The sequence below is a fragment of the Vipera berus genome (genome assembly GCF_964194415.1).
Source record: "Vipera berus genome assembly, chromosome: 2".
Lineage (NCBI taxonomy): Eukaryota > Metazoa > Chordata > Lepidosauria > Squamata > Viperidae > Vipera > Vipera berus.
Window position 1 is genome coordinate 37,501,731 of NC_138203.1, and position 18,623 is coordinate 37,520,353.

Consider the following 18,623-nt stretch of genomic DNA (forward strand, 5'->3'; position numbering starts at 1 on the left):
TAAGATGACTGCATGAGTTTGGAAACAATGACATCCATCAGCTTGTTTTCAGATTACTAATGAACTCTGTAAAACCATGTTCATTTCCCTTGCAAAAATGATGGCATTTTTGTTTTATCTCTTATAACATTTTAGCCAATGAGAACAACTCAAAAGAGAACTTGAAATTTCACAGTAAAACAGAGAAATAACTGCAGCAGATTTAAAAGGGACCAAAAGGAAAAAAAAATAAGAATATGCATCAGAATTTGACCATTTTAAGGGCAGGCTTAGACTTCCTTACAAAAGAGAACAGCCTACCAGAAAGTGAGCACTTATTCATCAAAAGCCCATTCAACTTCCTACAGGTTTTGCAGTTTCTTCTATGGAATTTTATATAATATATATATATATATATATATTTATATATATATATAGAAATATCAAGAGTTGTGCTATTAAATGTAGATCTAGGCATCAGTCCTCTTCTGTACAGCCCAAAAACTCTGACCGTAAAGTGATTCTGCCATACCACGACCAGGGGAGGATCCTTATGTGCCGTGCATAGATTGGAGGATCAATAACGTTCTTTCTGTGAGTATCATTGTCAAAGTTTCCCTGGAAAACCTGAAAGGTAACCAGAAAGATCTAGTTATAAAAAATATGTAGTGCACAAAACAAATAAATATGTTCACTTCAAGGATGTTATATCTTCTGCCCTCATAAAGGATGTTTTGTCACATGAAAGAAAAGGAATTATTCTATTTTTAAATAGATATTTGGCTTAATGGGAAAAGCTTCATGCACTCATTGAAAATTAATGTATATTAATTTTAGAGTCTATTAGGTAGCAAATCCTTCTAAATTAAGGAACATTTATTCTTAAAATAAGTATGCTGAGTGGTTTTACAGGTATCTACAATCACAAACCCTTCTCTCATCAGATCTGATCAACTGTTCTCTGACATCTATAATACCTTAAATGCAAATAAATAATAGACCATTATATTTTATTATTAATAAAATTGTTGCTCAAAACATCACTAAATACTCATAGACTGTTTAAATCAGTCAATCATTACATTAATGTTATTATGAACTTTTAGATATATTTTATGTGTGGGTCCTTTGTGTCTCTCAGTTTGGTTGTTTAATTACTAAGGTTTAATACCCAACTACGTAGCTAATACCATCAGTTCTAGTGAATGTGGTATTTGCTCCCTGTCTATATACAGTTGCTTTCCATGCCAGTATTGGTGAAGATGGGATTTTCTATCTGATACTGGTCGACAAAGCGTGCTTTCATAGGCATTCAGAAAGAACAGCTGTTCCTTCGATTCTTTCATTTGCCTGCTTTCTAAAGTGTTTGATGTCTATATGTGGTACAATAGAAGAAAATGTATCTAGCTTGGGGTTGAACTGTGGAGTCTTTGGTATATTGATATTGTGATTGATATTGTGCTATTATTGATGTTTTAAATTTATCAATATACTGTAATTACTTTCCAGTTGGTGGATGCATCAAATATGTTGGCATGAAAGTCAGTCTTTATATTAGGGATTAAACTATAGCTCACAAAAAAATTGCATGTTGGGCTGAAATTGAGTTTTGGACTATAGAATACTCTTGAAAATGTATCAGAACTGACCAGTGTTCTTACTGTTGGAAGCAAATGTTGTACTTGGCAGAAATTCAAGACTATTCTATAAAGCTGAGAAGTTAGAGTACAACCTCTCTGTCTTATTTAAATACATCAGGGAAAGCTTCAATTCACCAAAACCATAATGGAGGCAGGGCATAGAAAAGATTGCAAACTGGAATATAAATGCTAAAAAACACGAAATGAAATAATTAAAACTGCATTTGTGAAACTAAGGGAATGGAGAAAGATATAAGTAATCTGAATGAAGAAAGACTGATCTTTTGGAGTCAATATGAAGAGTACATGAAGGGATATGAAACTGTAGGGATACGAAACTATAAATTATAAAGCTCACGTAGGGAAAGTAGGAACTTGTGTCATAAGAATTGTTGTTATATACATATGAAACTAAACATTCAGGGGCTGGTGATAGTTATACATGGTGAGAATGGAAGAACAACAGATGAAGGTTTTTTGTTTTTTTTTTAAAAAAGAACATTCTTAATCAGACATGTCAAACTTGCGACGTCATGTGACATCACACAATGTGTCAGGACAGTTTTGCCATTGCCGGCAATAGGGTGGGCGTGGCTTCTGGATGATGCATCTCGCCTGCGGGCCAGCAGTTTGACACCCCTGTTCTAAATGAATGCTATCCAGAAAGAAAAGTCATTCTGTTTGGTGACATGAATAGATGGGGGCCAAGTGAATTATTGGGACATTCAGAGACCAAGGAATGAATGAGAATTGTTTTCAATATCTGGTTAGGAAAACATTAGTTTCAAATGTGTGAATTAACCAGTCTTTTTATGCTTACAATGTCAAAGGAATATAAATTTAAAAGCATTACTATTTTGGCAGTTAATGAATAAAGACTATATCCTGCAGTGGATAGACAATGGCTAAAATGATGATGAAGACAAGGATGTGCAATGTTCTCTTGGTTTTTTAATACATTCATGGATAAATACATAAGAAATACTTTTGGCAATTTTATAGGCATGTTTGTCAAGAAGATAAATGTTTGTGTGTAACTGATTTTCAGAAAACATGCAAAGAGACATGGATTTGAAAATTGAATCTATCAAACTCTGAGTGACATTGATTTGAGAATGGACCAAACAATTGCAAATTATAAAACTATGATTAAAAAAAACTAGAGTAGGGTAATATTTGTAGAATATTTAGATGTACAAATACTGGTGGAAAAGTAGATGTTTTTTAGGAAAAATGAATGCTTGTTGATTGAGGGGAAAATGACTGTAACCTGAGCTTCTACCCACTTTATTGTAGGTAAGTGAGAATTAGGAGGAATAAATTGAAGACAGTAGAAAGAGGCTATTTAAGAAGTATGTGTAGCAAAACAATAAGAGATAGATTCCTTAATGCATGTGAACTGAATCATAAAATAAAAGGAAGGGAAAAATAACATAGAAAGTTTTTGAGGTGTTTTGTTCATATAGGGAGAATTAATAAGGATCAAATCACAAAACAAATTCATAGACAAAGAATGAATAGGTTGAGAGAAAGTGGACATATGAGATAGCTATGATTTGATGGAGTATGTATCTAATAAAAATGTTTGAAAACAGAGTGAAGAAGTTTACAATCAAAACTGTGAAGTGAGTGTAGAGACATAGTGGAAGCAAGGATGGGTTGCAAGCAGTGGTGGGATTCGAATATGTGTGGATGCCACTTCTGGAAGTCCATTCTGGGCCTGAGCAACCAAAAATTAGCTACTGGTTCTGCCAAAGTGGTGTGAACTGGCTGAATCCCACCACTGGTTGCAAGGATAGAAATATGAAAAGTATCGGTGTACTTGACATTTATTTGTTTTTGTTTCTTGTCTGATATCTTTAATTTCTTTTCCTCACTACTTCTTATTCTTTTTGTGTGTGCTTTGCAGGACATTGCACCATCAAACAATGCTCCCATAAAATTACTAACATACAGGAATTGCAGTAAGATGTGGAAATTAGTGAAGCTGGTGCAAACTGGCAGAAGGATGCCATGAAAAGCAAAGAAATGATCAGAGTGCTTTGATTGTGGTAAGTAGATGGGAGAAGAGTTTGAGACCAAGAAAAAGAGAAGCACTAGTAAAAGTTACCCGGAAATAGGTGGGGCCTGGCAGAACTGAAAAGCTGAGAAACAGCCAATCTGGATTTGGTTTAAGGCCAGAGAGGAAGAGATACAAGAGGAATTGTGTGAGCTAAGAGGGGGAGAATGGAAATGGCTCCATGGGCAAGTAAGAGTCTAGAAAGTGTGGTCAATAATATGGAGGAAGGGGGAAATGACAAAACAACATAAAAAACAAACAGAGCTGATCACTCTCTAGACTTTTTTTTAACCACACTCCCATCCATGAGACTTTTGGAAGGCAACTAATGGTGTTTGAGTTATGTGGATTTGTGTGTGTGTGTGTGTGTGTGTGTGTGTGTGTGAGAGAGAGAGAGAGAGAGAGAGAGAGAGAGAGAGAGAGAGAGAGACAGAGAGACAGAGAGAGAGAGACAGAGGGAGAAACAACCCAGCATTAGAGCTGGGTGGGTATGGTGAGGGAATTCATTCCCATTGAATTCAATAGCGATTTTTGTTTCAAGTTACTTTTGTGTACATGTATTTTTGCAATACTTTCTCTGGACTGCATGGTTGTTACTTTAATGCAAATTGCCAAATACATATACAATTTGGTTCTGGATCATGTAACACAATAAGGGTATGCTGTCTGTTCATAAGCGGAAATGTCCTCAATCTTTTTGGAAATATGAAGGTAGGATGGAGCCCCTTCCGCAACTGTGTGCGGGCTGGGGAAATGTTAGCATGCTTAGTTTTAAATAGATAAAAGAGAGAGATTGATAGTAATACTATGATGGAAGTTTCTCCAGAGATAATTTCAGAGATAAACTCAGAACTAAGAAAACAGTTTTACACTTCCATCCATGAAATGGCATGGATTTAAAAAGAGATATTGATAGAAGGCATCCCCACCAGAACATGTACTGTATATAATGTCTGTAGCTACCTGAAATATTTTACTGCTTTTATAATTTAATTACCTTTAATGATACTTCAGTAAAGGGCATAATTTTGCAAGGAGATAATAAAGAAAAATATTGTTTATGTGCACTTTTGGAAAGCTGAGATGGTATTTTATCACTGACATGCAGCTTGAAGATTTTTCTTAAAAAGCTGCTAATGAATGAAATGACATTTCTCCCAAAGAAATATATATTAACAAGGTAATTGTTTTCAAACAGCAAAACAGACTGATTCAATGTAAATGTCTGCATGATATACAGGTCACATTTTAGGCTTTGTTTGCTAAGGTGGGATAAGCAGAAGTATATGCCTTTTCCTTCTTGCCAAGGGATTGCAGAAGGGTAATCACACAAGCATCAGCCCCAAAGTGGAAATTAATTGTTAGAAAAAATGAAGGGTGAAATAGGATGTAGACTGAAAATTTTATAATAATTGTGATGATTTCAAGGAATTACCAGGTCAAATATGTGAGTTAAATGTAGAAAATTATAAAGACCAGGTGTACCACAAAGTTTTTTGAAACATAAATATTTTATTTATTTATCAGAATATTTTACATAAATTTGTATAGAGCAAACCTAGAACCGTTAATATGTGCAAAAGATTACTTGGGGAGTTCTGGGAAGACATAAGAGGCAATATGGAAATGGAAGTATAAAAAAGAATCTCCAGATTTCCCCAAAGAGAAAAATATCAAATGTTAATTTATTTTGTTTGTTTTTCACATTTCTGAACAGCCCATCTCCTTCTTAGAGGGATCCTGGGTGGTATACCAAAAAAGATAAACAATATAAAATAGTATATATTAAAAATAAAAATTTAGGAGGAGGCAAGAGTGACTAAATATTAAAATTAGTTAAAAGGTGAGAGGAGGACTATTAGGGGATTAACCAGCCCCACACCTGAGTGATTTTCTGGGCTTCCCACACAGGACTGTAGAGCCATGTTTTAACCCCTTTTCAGAAGGCCAGGAAGCTGGGGGCCTGCCTTACCTCCAGGGGAAGAATATTCCATAGGGCAGGAGCAACAGCAGAGAAGGTTTCTTTCTAGATCCTGTCAGTCAGAGTTCATTAACTGACAGAGTTTATCACACACCTTCCCTGCCTTTCAATTTAGTCTTCAGAACAAACAGTCATAATACCTATGAAAGGATGTAGAATAATTGTCTAGAACAAGAAGAATATCATACAGTCATTGAATAATACCATTACTACTAATAACAACCATAATCAGAAAATAATTTTTTGAACATTGGAACACCGAAAAAGGATTTATTCAGAACTTATCCAATGAAGGAAGAATTCATCCATTAGAAAAGAATTTATCTAGACTCAAATGTCACTGAACAACAAGGGATGCAGAACTGGAGAAAGATATTGTGAAGACCTAGAGATAATGGTAGAATAGTAAAAGAAACTCAAAAACAACAATTGCAAATATAAAGGAAAAAGGTGATATGAACAACAGAAATGATAAGTTAGAAGAAGCAACAGTAAAAGTCACTACAGAATCAGTACTGAAACAACCTATGAACTGGGGGTAAAATCATGAACAGCAATAGAATTGAAATGCCAAACAACCAAACCATCAGGAGCCATCAGGACAGAGCCTACATGTATTTGGGTATATTACAGTTGGATAAAATCAAGCATGGACTAGTTAAAAATGTGATTAGTAAAGAATACATCCAAAAAGTGAGAAAAGTGCTAAAGACAAAAATAAATGGTAGAAAAACCATCAAAGCCATCAATACCTGGGCCATATTGTAATATGATTCACTGCTGGAATTATTAACGGGACACAAGCTGAACTAAAAAACAAGAAAGTTAATCACTATTCACAATGCATTATATCCTCTTAGTGATATTGATAGATTACATGTGCCCCTCAGAAATAGAGGAAGAGGTTTGGTAAAGGTAAATGTAAAGGTTCCCCCGCACATGCGTGCTAGTCATTTCCAACTCTAGGGGACGGTGCTCATCTCCGTTTCAAAGCCGAAGACTTGTCCGAGGACGTCTCCATGATCATGTGGCTGGCATGACTAGACGCCAAAGGCGCACGGAACGCTGTTACCTTCCCACTGTAGTGGTTCCTATTTTTCTACTTGCATTTTTACGTGCTTTCGAACTGCTAGGTTGGCAGAAGGAAGAGGTTTACTTCAGATCAAACTATCAAAGAAGAAAAGCATGCATAGGCTGATTACATAAAAGAAAGCATTGATGTAAGTTAAAAATTGGAACTTATGGAAGGTGCAGGAAACAAAACTTGAATATCAATATAATGAAAACAAGAACAGAATGCTGGCAAGGAAACAGATTACATGGTCAATTTCTGTAAAAGACTGAGGGGACAGTAGAGAAAGATAAACTATGGCAATGGCTTATATACTGGAACATTAAAGGTAAAATTGAAAGGCTTGATTTTGGCTGCTTAAGAACAAATTATGTAAACTAATCCAATTAACAGAATCAAAAACTGTCAAATGATTCAAAGTGCAGATTGTGCAAAGAGGCTGAAAAAATAGTAGACATGCTTAGTTTATGCAAAAAGATTACACAATCTTTTAAATAATGACATAATACAATCACCAAAATCATTCACTGGAACATCTGTAAAATTTGTCATGTACCAGTGACAAAAAAGTGAGTTGAAAATTTGTTGAAAATGAGCAGTTTAAAATATTGCAGGAATTCTGAATACAAACTGATAAACGTGGCCCAAAACCGGGGTTAAAAAGAAATGAGCATGGATAATTGATGTGGTCAGGAGATAGTAGAATAGAAGACAAAGAATTCAAGTATCAAGATCTGAAAATTGAAACTGAAAGATTATGGCATAAACTAACTGCGGTGGTCCCAGTGGTTACTGGCACACTAGGTGCCACATTAAAAATCTTGGATGCCACTTAGAAAATCTGCATATTGACAAAATTTCCATCTATAAATTATAAAAAGCTACACTGCTTAGATCCACTCATACTGATACATCGTAACATCCTAGGTTTTTGGGAAGAATGCATATCAAGTGCAACACCAGCTAAAGAGCTGGCAGTTGCGATTTCACATTTTTGTGCATAGCACCTTGGGTGTAATCCCAAAATATCTGGCACACCACTGAACAATACTGACATTGACAAAATCACCATGAGTCCATTGCAAAAAGCAACCTTACTTGGATTGGTTTACATTATGCAGCAATATTTTTAACCTCAAACAACATGTACCTATTTCACATCCTTGGGAAGAATTTGATAGGTGGATAAAAATATGAAATCCAGTCTAAACTCAGTTGTGATCTATTGTGTGTGACTAACCAATAGCATCAATAAGATCAGTACCTGGAGACAGCAGAATAGAAAAGAAAGAACAAAATAATCACAAAATACAAAGTTCTGCAAATAGAAGTAGAATGACTGTGGCAAAAGAAAGCAAAGAAAATGCCAATAGTAATAGGCAAAAGAGTAAAGTAAAATTATGAATTATTATTACATATTAGGAAGAGAAAAATAACATCATGATGCATGATTACTAAAGTTATAGATGAGAGTGTGGGAGTGAAAGTAGTAGAGTGTCTTCTTGGGCTGAAAAAGAGACAAAGATGTGCTGGAATAGTGAAGAGATTAATGTTAGGGGAAGATAATAAACTCATCATGAAGGACAAGAAAATTTCAGTGACAACAAAGATTGTAATAGCTAAAGGTCTTTCAGGAGACCTTTATGTACAGTTTTGAGACTTGGATGTTGAGAAAGACTAAGAGAAAGACAATGCCTTCACATTATGGATTTGGATATGGCTAATGCAGATTTTGGGACATGGTGGCTCAGTGGGTTAGGATGCTGAGCTTGTCGATCAGAAGGTCGGCAGTTTGGCGGGTCGAATCCCTAGTGGTACGTAACAGAGTGAGCGCCTGTTACTCTTCCCAGCTTCTGCCAACCTAGCAGTTCGAAAGCACGTAAAAATGCAAGTAGAAAAATAGGGACCACTACCGTGGGAAGGTAACAGCGTTCCGTACGCCTATGGCGTCTAGTCATGCTGGCCACATGACCACGGAGATGTCCTCTTTGGCTTTGAAATGAAGATGAACACCGGCCCCTAGAGTTGGAAACGATTAGCACGCATGTGCGGGGGAACTTTTTCCTTTACCTTTTAATACAGATATTATGGGCTGTAGGAAGAACCAATTATTCCTTAGCCAAATACTGACTGGCTGTATTCTTGAAATGATATTTAGCAAGCAGAAGCTCACATATTTTAGAAATGTGCATTATGTGTCACTGTTTAATCCTTCCCTTAAGATCTGTTTGGCACCAATCCTACCATCCTTTAGAAAAAACTTTAAACTTGGCTTTTCACACAGGCCAGAAGCAGATTTGCAATTCTGCTTGATTGATGATAGGTAGTAGAATGTTCTTGTTTGTGTATTTTCCCAATGCACTGATATTTTTTTGGATTTGATTGTGAATTATTTTAAATTTTGCATGCTACCTTAAATCTCTTTTGATTTACCCCATTATGCATCTATTTCATTATGAATAAAATGATAAATTATGGGATACAAGTGATTTAAGGATTAGAAAATTTACGCTGGCAAAGATGCGGGAAATAGAAAAAAGGCAAGAAAATTGTAAAGAAGAGAGATAGGAATAGAGAATGTCCTTGGAAAAATAGCACAAGTTATTCCCAATGAGTCAAACTAGCAAATTAAATAATTAAATTAGAAATTGGCACTTATTTCTTGTGGCCTGTCGATTGTTCTGTCTCCTTGTCCTGCCTTAACACATCAAAATTCAAACCTAAAATCTCTGGTGACCTTGTTTCACACATATTGTCACAGTGTTGTTCCAGCCCTTAGAAATATATATATATTAAAATTAATTGGACAATAATCTTTAGGAACATATTTATAGCAAGCTATTGTTCTAATTTGACCTGGAAAGTAATATTTTTAAATTCTATATGATAGATTAATTAAATGCTTGATTTTTTTAAATAGCTAAATATTACAGCATGGCCTAGCATCTGTCATAGCAAACTTTCCTGGATGATTTAATAAAAACCCAAGGCGAATAATATAAATTGAATAGTTCATGCTATCTGAGGACAATGTAGTAGAACAACAAAATAAACCAAAGATTATAATGATACTGAAAATTAATGAACCAAGATTTATTTATTTATTTCTCACCTTTATTTTTTTAATAAATAACTCAAGGCAGCTATATGCCTAATATTTCTCCCTCCTATTTTCCCCATAATAACCCTATGAGATGGGCTGGGCTAAATGAGAATAACTGACTTAAAATCAGTCAATCAGCTTTAGAATTTACAATCTCCTGGTTTCTAGCTTGATGCCTGAACCACTAACCAAATGGGTTCTCAAAATTAGTGAGGAAAGTCCCTCGTTAAGGAAGATGGTCAGAAATGGGAAAAATAAACAAACAAATTTGGTCTGCTTTTTTATAAAGATGTATCATTTCAAATTGTATATAAAGCAGAACTCTTGCCTGGAAACTTACAATTTTTAGAATTTTACTGTGCAGTTTGCTAGTGCACAAAAATTATGTATTAAAGTATGAACACCAAAATTGATATATTTGGAAAGAAAGTACAAATGTACATATTAATATATACCAAAATGTGTATATTTAGAGACATGTATTTGACTTTATGTCAGATGGGGGCACTAATGTGGAAATAGGCTGAAATGAACTTATCCATCAAGAAAATGAGAATCAGAACAAAACCAAAAGTGACATAGCCATCCATCCTTATTTATTAAATAACAAGGTGCCCTTGTAAAACAATGAGATGCTCAAGGTGTTTTCATAACAATCTTTCTCAGAGACTCAGGACTATTTTCTGTTATCTTGGTGACATCTACAGTATATAATAGTACCAAAAGGAGACAAGTTACAATCTGATATCTTTTTTCCAAAACTATTTTGAAGTTGCACTTTTAAAAATTTCTTTCCTTGCACATGGGACTGCAATCTTTGATTTTTTTTTTCATTGCAATGCCATGATACCATTAGCTGAGAATAAGTATTAACACAGACTTGAAATCCAGTATCTTGCATTTAATATAAACTAGTGTAATATTACAGGGCTCCTGTTAGGATGCTAGAAAGTTATAGGATGCAATTATATAGTTGGGCTTAATTTTTTGGCTCTATAATTTAAAAGTAAAAGATAAGGTTTACTTTGGATTTTAAAAGTATTTAAACAATTTAATAAAAATAACATTTCCTTTAATAGTCAGGTTCCATTCAAATTATTAGGAAATTTAGGAAACTCAGTCTATTTAATTGCCTAGCATAAGGTTGTTTGAAATGCACCGTTTATTTTTCAATAATAGCTATGGGATGCAACTACTTCTTTGCAGTAGTTACAATTTATTTATTTTTATTTATTTATTTAGTTACATTTATATACCGCCCTATTCCCTGAGGACTCAGGGCGGTTTACAGGGAATTAAAAAATCCACCATACAAAAGTTAAAAAACCAAATTAAAAAATATTAAATTGACCCTGTATACTTAAAACCCCAATTAAAAATTTCTCCTCAGCCTGGGCCTGAGAGCTCAAAGAGCCAGGTCTTCAGGCCCCGGCGGAATGATCGGAGGTCGGGGGCAGTCCTCAGCTCCACCGGCAGCTGGTTCCAGAGGGCAGGCGCTCCCACTGAGAAGGCCCTATCCCTGGGTGTCACCCGCCGGCAATCTCTCACCGGCGGCACCCTGAGCAGACCCTCCCTGTGGGAGCGCACTGGGCGAAGGGCGTTTGATGCCGGCAGCAGGTGTTCCCTCAAATAGCCCGGACCCAGGCCATGTAGGGCTTTATAGGTAATAACCAGCACCTTGAATTTCACCCGGAGGGCAACCGGAAGCCAATGCAGCTCGCGGAGTAGAGGTGTTATATGGGAGTATCGGGAGACCCCCATTACAACTCGCGCGGCCGCATTCTGCACCAGTTGAAGCCTCCGAGTGGTCTTCAAGGGCAGCCCCATGTAGAGAGCGTTACAGTAGTCCAAACGGGAGGTCACAAGCGCATGAGTAACTGTGCGTAGGGCGTCTCGGTCCAGATAGGGACGCAACTGGCGCACCAGGCGAACCTGTGCAAAAGCCCCCCTGGTCACGGCTCCTATGTGGTCTTCAAAATTGAGCCGTGAGTCCAGGAGGACGCCCAGGTTGCGAGCCCTATCAACGGGGGGTAACACCTCACCCCCCATCGTTAGAGGTGGAATAAGTTGGTTAACCCGAGATGCCGATATGCACAGCCACTCAGTCTTGGCGGGATTGAGACGAAGCCTGTTTCTCCCCATCCAGACCTGAACCGCCTCCAGGCACCGGGACATCACGGAGAGGGCATCGCTGGGTTGGTTCGGGGTGGAAAGAAAAAGTTGGGTATCATCAGCGTACTGGTGATACCCCACCCCGAAACCACGAATGATCTCGCCCAGCGGCTTCATATAGATGTTGAACAGGAGAGGCGAGAGGACCGACCCCTGAGGAACTCCACAAATGAGAGACCTCGGGGCGGATCTCTGCCCTCCTGTCAACACCGACTGCGAGCGGCCCTGGAGGTAGGAGGAGAACCACCGTAGAACGGTGCCTCCCACTCCCAACCCCCTGAGACGCCGCAGCAAGATACCATGGTCGATGGTATCGAAAGCCGCTGAGAGATCTAATAGGACCAGGACAGAGGAGCAACCCCTGTCCCTAGCCCTCCAGAGATCATTCACCAGCGCGACCAATGCCGTCTCCGTGCTGTGTCCGGGCCTGAAGCCCGATTGGTACGGGTCCAGATAATCAGTTTCCTCCAGGAACAGAGGGAGCTGATGCGCCACCACACTCTCAACAACCTTCGCCAGAAAGCGAAGGTTGGAGACTGGACGATAGTTGTTTAAAACAGCCGGGTCCAAGGCAGGCTTCTTGAGAAGGGGCCTCACCACCGCCTCCTTCAAGGCGGCAGGGAAGACACCCTCCTTCAAAGAAGCAGTTATTACTGCATGGAACCAGCCTCGTGTTCCCTCCCGAGCCGCATAAGCTAGCCAGGAGGGGCACGGATCCAACAAACAGGTGGTGGTGCTCAGTCTCCCCATGATCCTGTCCACATCATCAGGGGAAACAGGGTCGAACTCAGTCCAGATAACGTGCTCAAGACCGCCTGATTCCTCCACGTCAGACTCTGCCCAGTCAGAGTCCAGACCGGTCCGGATCCGAGCGATTTTGTCCGCCAGATGATGACTAAACTCCTCGGCTCGTCCCTGCAAGGGATCCTCTCTCACCTCCTGGTTAAGGAGGGAGCGAGTCACCCTAAACAGGGCGGCCGGGCGATTATCTGCGGACGCGATAAGGGCGGCAAAGTAGTTAGACTTCGCCGTCCTTATCGCCGCAAGATAAGACCTTATAAAGGTTCTTAACTGCAATCGCTCGGATTCGGATCGGCTGGATCTCCAACCGCTCTCTAGACCTCGTCTCCGACGCTTCATCTCCCGGAGCTCCACAGAGAACCATGGGGCCCAGCGGGATCTGCGCCGGGTCAGAGGTCGCATGGGTACAACGCAGTCAAGTGCCCTGGTGGCCGCCGTTTCCCAGGCCTCCACCAGAGCATCGACTGGGCTGTGGGTAAGGGTGATAGGTATAGGCCCAAGCGCCCTCTGGAACCGATCCGGGTCCATTAGGCGCCTGGGGCGGAACCACCTGGACGGTTCCGCCGCCCAGCGGCGGGGGGTGGCATGACGGAAAACCAGCCTCAGGAGGTGGTGATCTGACCATGACAGAGGGGTGATGGACGGGGAACCCCCTCCCAGATCGTCCAACCACTGTCCAGACAGGAACACCAGGTCGAGAGTATGATCCCCCTCATGAGTCGGGCCCTCAATAACCTGGGTCAGGCCCATGGCTGTCATGGAAGCCATGAACTCCCGAGCTAACTCCGACGACCCTCCCAGTGACGGCAGGTTGAAGTCACCCAGGACTATAAGCCTGGGGAACTCCACTGCCAACCCTGAGAGGGCGTCGAGCAGCTCAGGCAGGGCTGTTGCCACACAGCTGGGCGCCAGGTATGTAAGCAACAAGCCCAACTGAACCCGAGGACCACATCTCAAGAGGAGGGATTCACTCCCGGCCATCTGGACAATGGTGGCCTCCCGGGGACACAAAGTCTCCCGAATAACCACAGCCACCCCGCCACCCCTGCCCTGAGCCCGCGGCTGGTGCAGCACCCGGAAACCCGGCGGGCATAACTCGGTGAGAGGCACCCCTCCCTCCGAGCCCAGCCAAGTTTCCGTGATGCACGCTAGATCCGCACATTCCTCCTCGATCAGGTCACGGATGAGGGGAGCTTTGTTAACTACGGATCTAGCGTTAAAATAGACCAGCCTAAGCTCAGGGGCCTGATCACCCTCATCCCCGGGTAAGAGGGTGCTAACCGGAGGGTCGGAGCGCGCCACCGCTCGGAGATAGCGGGGGCGCGATCCCAGGTGTTGATATGGCCCTCCGCGCAAACACCTGCTGCCTTTCCCTATCGCCGTGGGGATTTGAAGCCCCACTCCCACATTCCCAGAACCAGCAGCCACCTCCCCCGACCCCGTCCCGTCGGGACCTCTAACAGGTCCAGACTGAGTGCCGGTTAAAGATTCCCTCCCTCCCCTCCCCTCCCTCCCCCTCCCTAACCTTTTAAAATAACCGGCTAAAATTTTTATCAGGGGCCTCTTAGTACGTCTCCACTCGAGGCCCCTAATTAAGCCCAGCCACCTCTCGGAGCCCCAGCAGTTGGGTCCGTCATCAAGGGGAATGTTAGAAAAGAAGGCTGGCCGTATCCAGGAGGGAGAAACCCCTCTGAGGGCGCACAAGTCCGATCCAGAGTATTGTAAACGAGCCATGAGATGGAACTGTCTATATGAGCCATTGTTCACAAATGGGGTCAGAAGTTATTAAGCTGATGGGATGTTAGTTCAGATGTAAAGAACGTTAAGTCCGGAACGTGTCTTCATCCAGCAGTCTGCCAATCCGGCTCTGCTCTCACCTGAGCCGGTCCAGACAAGAGCTCATGACTGTCCTCTCACCTAGCCATGAAATCCAGCCTGGGATGGATAAGGGCAGCGTTGCTGGGGAAGCAAAAGTCCACCTTGCTAGTCTCTCACACCAGCAGGGGATTGATAGCCAGTCCAGAGCCGCCCTCTCACCACGGCCTGTCCTAGCCTCCTTCCGGAACATCATAGGGAGGTCACGGGAACAGGGGAAAAATGTCCCAAATCCTGTTCCAGCATCCAGTCCATCTTAGAAAGTAGCAAGCAGACCATCCAGCACACAAATCCATTTCTAGGGCTGCAGGGAGCTCAGTTATAAATGTCAGATGCTCAGGTTCAAGCAGCCAAATCTCCATCGTCCTCTGAGAAAAAGGAGACAGAAAAGTCTCTCCCATAGCCTCCACGCCGAGACGGGAATCCGCAGCCATTTTATAAGCGGAAAGGCCAGGAGCAACAGACAGGAACAGAGAGATCCACACGGCTGCAGACGGCGCCCTCCAACCGAGTTCAGGCGCCTGATGATCCATCCAGAGGTCCGCAGCAGGATCCTAGGCTGCCGAAGTCATCTCAATCTGAAAAGCTTCCACAACGCCCAAGGCAGGGAGAGCGAGCAATCAGCACAGCGCCTAACAGCTGATCCTGAGCACCAGCTGATCGGTGGCAAGCTACAGGCCGCCCGGCTGCTGCCGCTGCCGCTTCTACTTCTCTGGGGGGGGGAAAGGCTCCACACCGCGAAACGGTGCTAGCCTGTTGTTCCTACACCCCCCCTCCGAATATGACCTTCGGCTGGGCTTTCGTGAACAATGATCTCCAACAGAACAAAGCTTCTCTCCCCCCCCCCATGGGCAATATATACAACAGAGGAAATTTATGGTGGCAAAATGGATGAAATACAGATGAACTCTTGATTTACCCATCCTTAATCTATTAGTAGTAGTATGGAATTAAGAAACAATGCTGCACTAGCTTTACTAACAGACTGCTTTATTGATTTTTTTGGTAATATTTTTATACTGTATACTCCTGCTGTAAAACTGAGACTACTATTAGAATTGGATGAGACTGTTTGGTCCATCATGTCCAAGTCTATACTCAATGGAAGAATTCAAACTAGATCACCCCAGACAGATGACTGTCCAATCTTCACTGAACACATCTAATGAAGGGGACTCATGACATCTCTTCTTAATTGGTTTTACTATTGCCAAGTCTGCTTTTGTGAGACTCATACCCATTATTTATATCCTGCATACTGGGATGAAAAATGTTTTGGTCTTTTTTCTGAGTATTTGATGGGTGTTTTTATGATCTCATATGCCAGATCTGCATCTTGTCCAAATATTTACATTATTTCCCATAGCTGTATGTCAGGGTGGGAGCGGAGAGTTAAATAATATAACACTTATTTAAAACCCAAAATAGACAGTACATGTACTATCATGCACTTAAAAAAATCCAAATATTTGGCACTAAAATTGCGCTGGATTTGTCTGAAATTCTGCATGACGATACTCTGCCAGGGCAATGCTACTATGTTTGCCAAATGCGACCATACTTGCTATATTTGGATTTTTTTAAGCGCATGATAGTACATGTACTGTACATTTGGGTTTTAAATAAGTGCACATCTGGCACATGATACTATAATACTACATACTATAAATTACTTGTATTAAAGTCTACCTGAAACTCCCACAGTACATATTTTGAGATTTTTAAAGGAAAAGTGAAAGAGATATCAGTGCTTCTATATTAACACGTTATAAAATTGCAGGCATTTCTGACTTTCCTATCATTGCCTTATATTTCCAAATCCTGGTTTCAATTTGATTCTAAATATCAATATGTGGTATCTGAAAGGGTTAAAGTCAAATCAGGTTATTTTAGAACTGCTGAAAGGGATAAAAAATAAATCTTGTGGATAACAAACTTGTCAAACTTCCCATGTGTAAAGAAAGGGAAGAAGTAAATTAGCAACCGGTTCTGCTGAAGTGATGCAAACTGGCTGAATCCCACCACTGTACATCCCCTGTACATAATACATTGTGTTGAGTCCAGCACATTCATTCTCTGTTTGCTACATCCCAAGAACACTGGGAAAAGATTTGCAATAATAAGAATTTATTTCATGTGATGTGCCATGATTATTTTCCTCTCAAATCACAAACTGCAGTAGATCTTTAAAAAGATTCGTTTACCTCATATGGTACCATTTTCAAGCCCTGAAACTGCAGTGATCTACTGACCTCTAGTTGAGAAAAGCAAGATCACCATTTAACTCAGTGTTTTTCTTCTAAAATATATTTTTCCCCAACATAGTTTCAACAATTTCAGCAATTTCCACTCCATGCAGGCATAAAAACAGTATTCATGTGTATTCTGTTTTCAAACCACTTTAAATGAACAAGAAAAACAACATTCTAACAGTATCTTTTAGCAGATTCACTAGTCTGTATTCCCTGGGGAGCCGAGTAACAATTTAAACATGAAAACCTAGCAGTCTGAAACAGCAGGTGTTACATACACTTATATTTACATTGCTTCCACTGGAAAGTGTGCAACTGAAGTTCAGCCAAAACAGTATCAGTTCTCTCTCCCTCTCTCCTCTCTAGCTTTTTATTCAATAACATATGTAGACAAGATAATTTATCGCCTCTAGACTCTAATGTTGACTTAATAAATCTCTAAAACTATTATAGAATTGTAATTATATCTAAAATTATTATATCCTAAAATATTGTCTGGTTATTAATAAACACCTATATTATATACTTGTTATTTTTAAATATTTTGATAACCGTATTGGGTAATAACTGATTTCAGTATGTATCTATGTATTTTATTATATGCATTGTTGTTGTTGTTAGCTGCGAAGTCGTGTCCGACCCATCGTGACCCTATGGACAACATTCCTCCAGGCCTTCCTGTCCGCTACCATCTTCTGGAGTCCATTTAAGCTCACGCCTACTGCTTCAGTGACTCCATCCAGCCACCTCATTCTCTGTCGTACCCTTCTTCTATTGCCCTCGATCTTTCCCAGCATTGGGCTCTTCTCCAGTGAGTCCTTCCTTCTCATTAGGTGGCCAAAGTATTTGAGTTTTAGCTTCAGGATCTGGCCTTCTAAAGAGCAGTCAGGGTTGATCTCCTCTAGGACTGACCGGTTTTTTCCTGATAAAGTGCTCATAGGTATGACCAGACTTCAAGAAGATCCATGGTACCAAAAAACCAAAACAAAACAAAACAAAAAACCAAAACCCAACTCTAATGTAGCATAAGGAGACACAGACAAACCTGGCCAGGCTATCAAAATTCTGTTATTCTAATTTACTACAATCAGCAGCATTCCTGGTATCCAGCCGTGCTTTCTTGTTTCCTGACCTTGAGCAGCTTTTAATGAGTAGGACTGTGTCAACGCTTTTTTAAAAAACAGATTCTTTGAATTATATATTTTTTTAAAAAATAATATTATGTTCTTTGAGATATACTGATACAGAAAACAGCAAAGCACCAGCTTCTTACATTACTTTTATTTACAAAAATTCCTCTGGGTCTCACAACCATGTAAGCAATCTTTCAGCAGAAGAATGAAGAGGTCATCAAAGTTCATTATGTAATTTAGAATGTGTCCAGGTGTTTACAAAAAGGGCAAAGAGTTTGTGGACATTAAAGGAAAATATATCACACTGACAAGAAAAGTAGGTATTGCCAATGCCATGGTTTTCTCAGTTATTAGACATGGCTATGAAAGCTGGATCATCAGAAAGGCTAAACAAAGAAAAATTGATTTCTGTGAATAGTAGGCTGGAAAAGAAAACAGTTGAAAATACTTTGGACTACAAGAAGAACAAATAATTCAGTACTAGATGAAATAAAAAAGAGTGTTCACTGCAAGAACTAAAAATAAAATGTAATATTTTGGAAACAAAATGTGGCAA

At 40.2% G+C, this 18,623-nt stretch overlaps 1 protein-coding gene across 1 annotated transcript in view; it reads right to left on the reverse strand.

Moving 5' to 3' along the window:
- Positions 1–456: 456 nt before the first annotated feature.
- The window catches only part of EDIL3 (EGF like repeats and discoidin domains 3), a gene marked incomplete at both ends in the record, with an annotated part of 274,583 nt that continues 256,416 nt past the window's right edge, over positions 457–18,623 (reverse strand). Inside the window, one exon of the mRNA XM_081316932.1 lies at positions 457–606. Coding sequence (XP_081173058.1) covers positions 457–606 — 150 coding nt within the window. The remainder of the gene's footprint in view (positions 607–18,623) is intronic.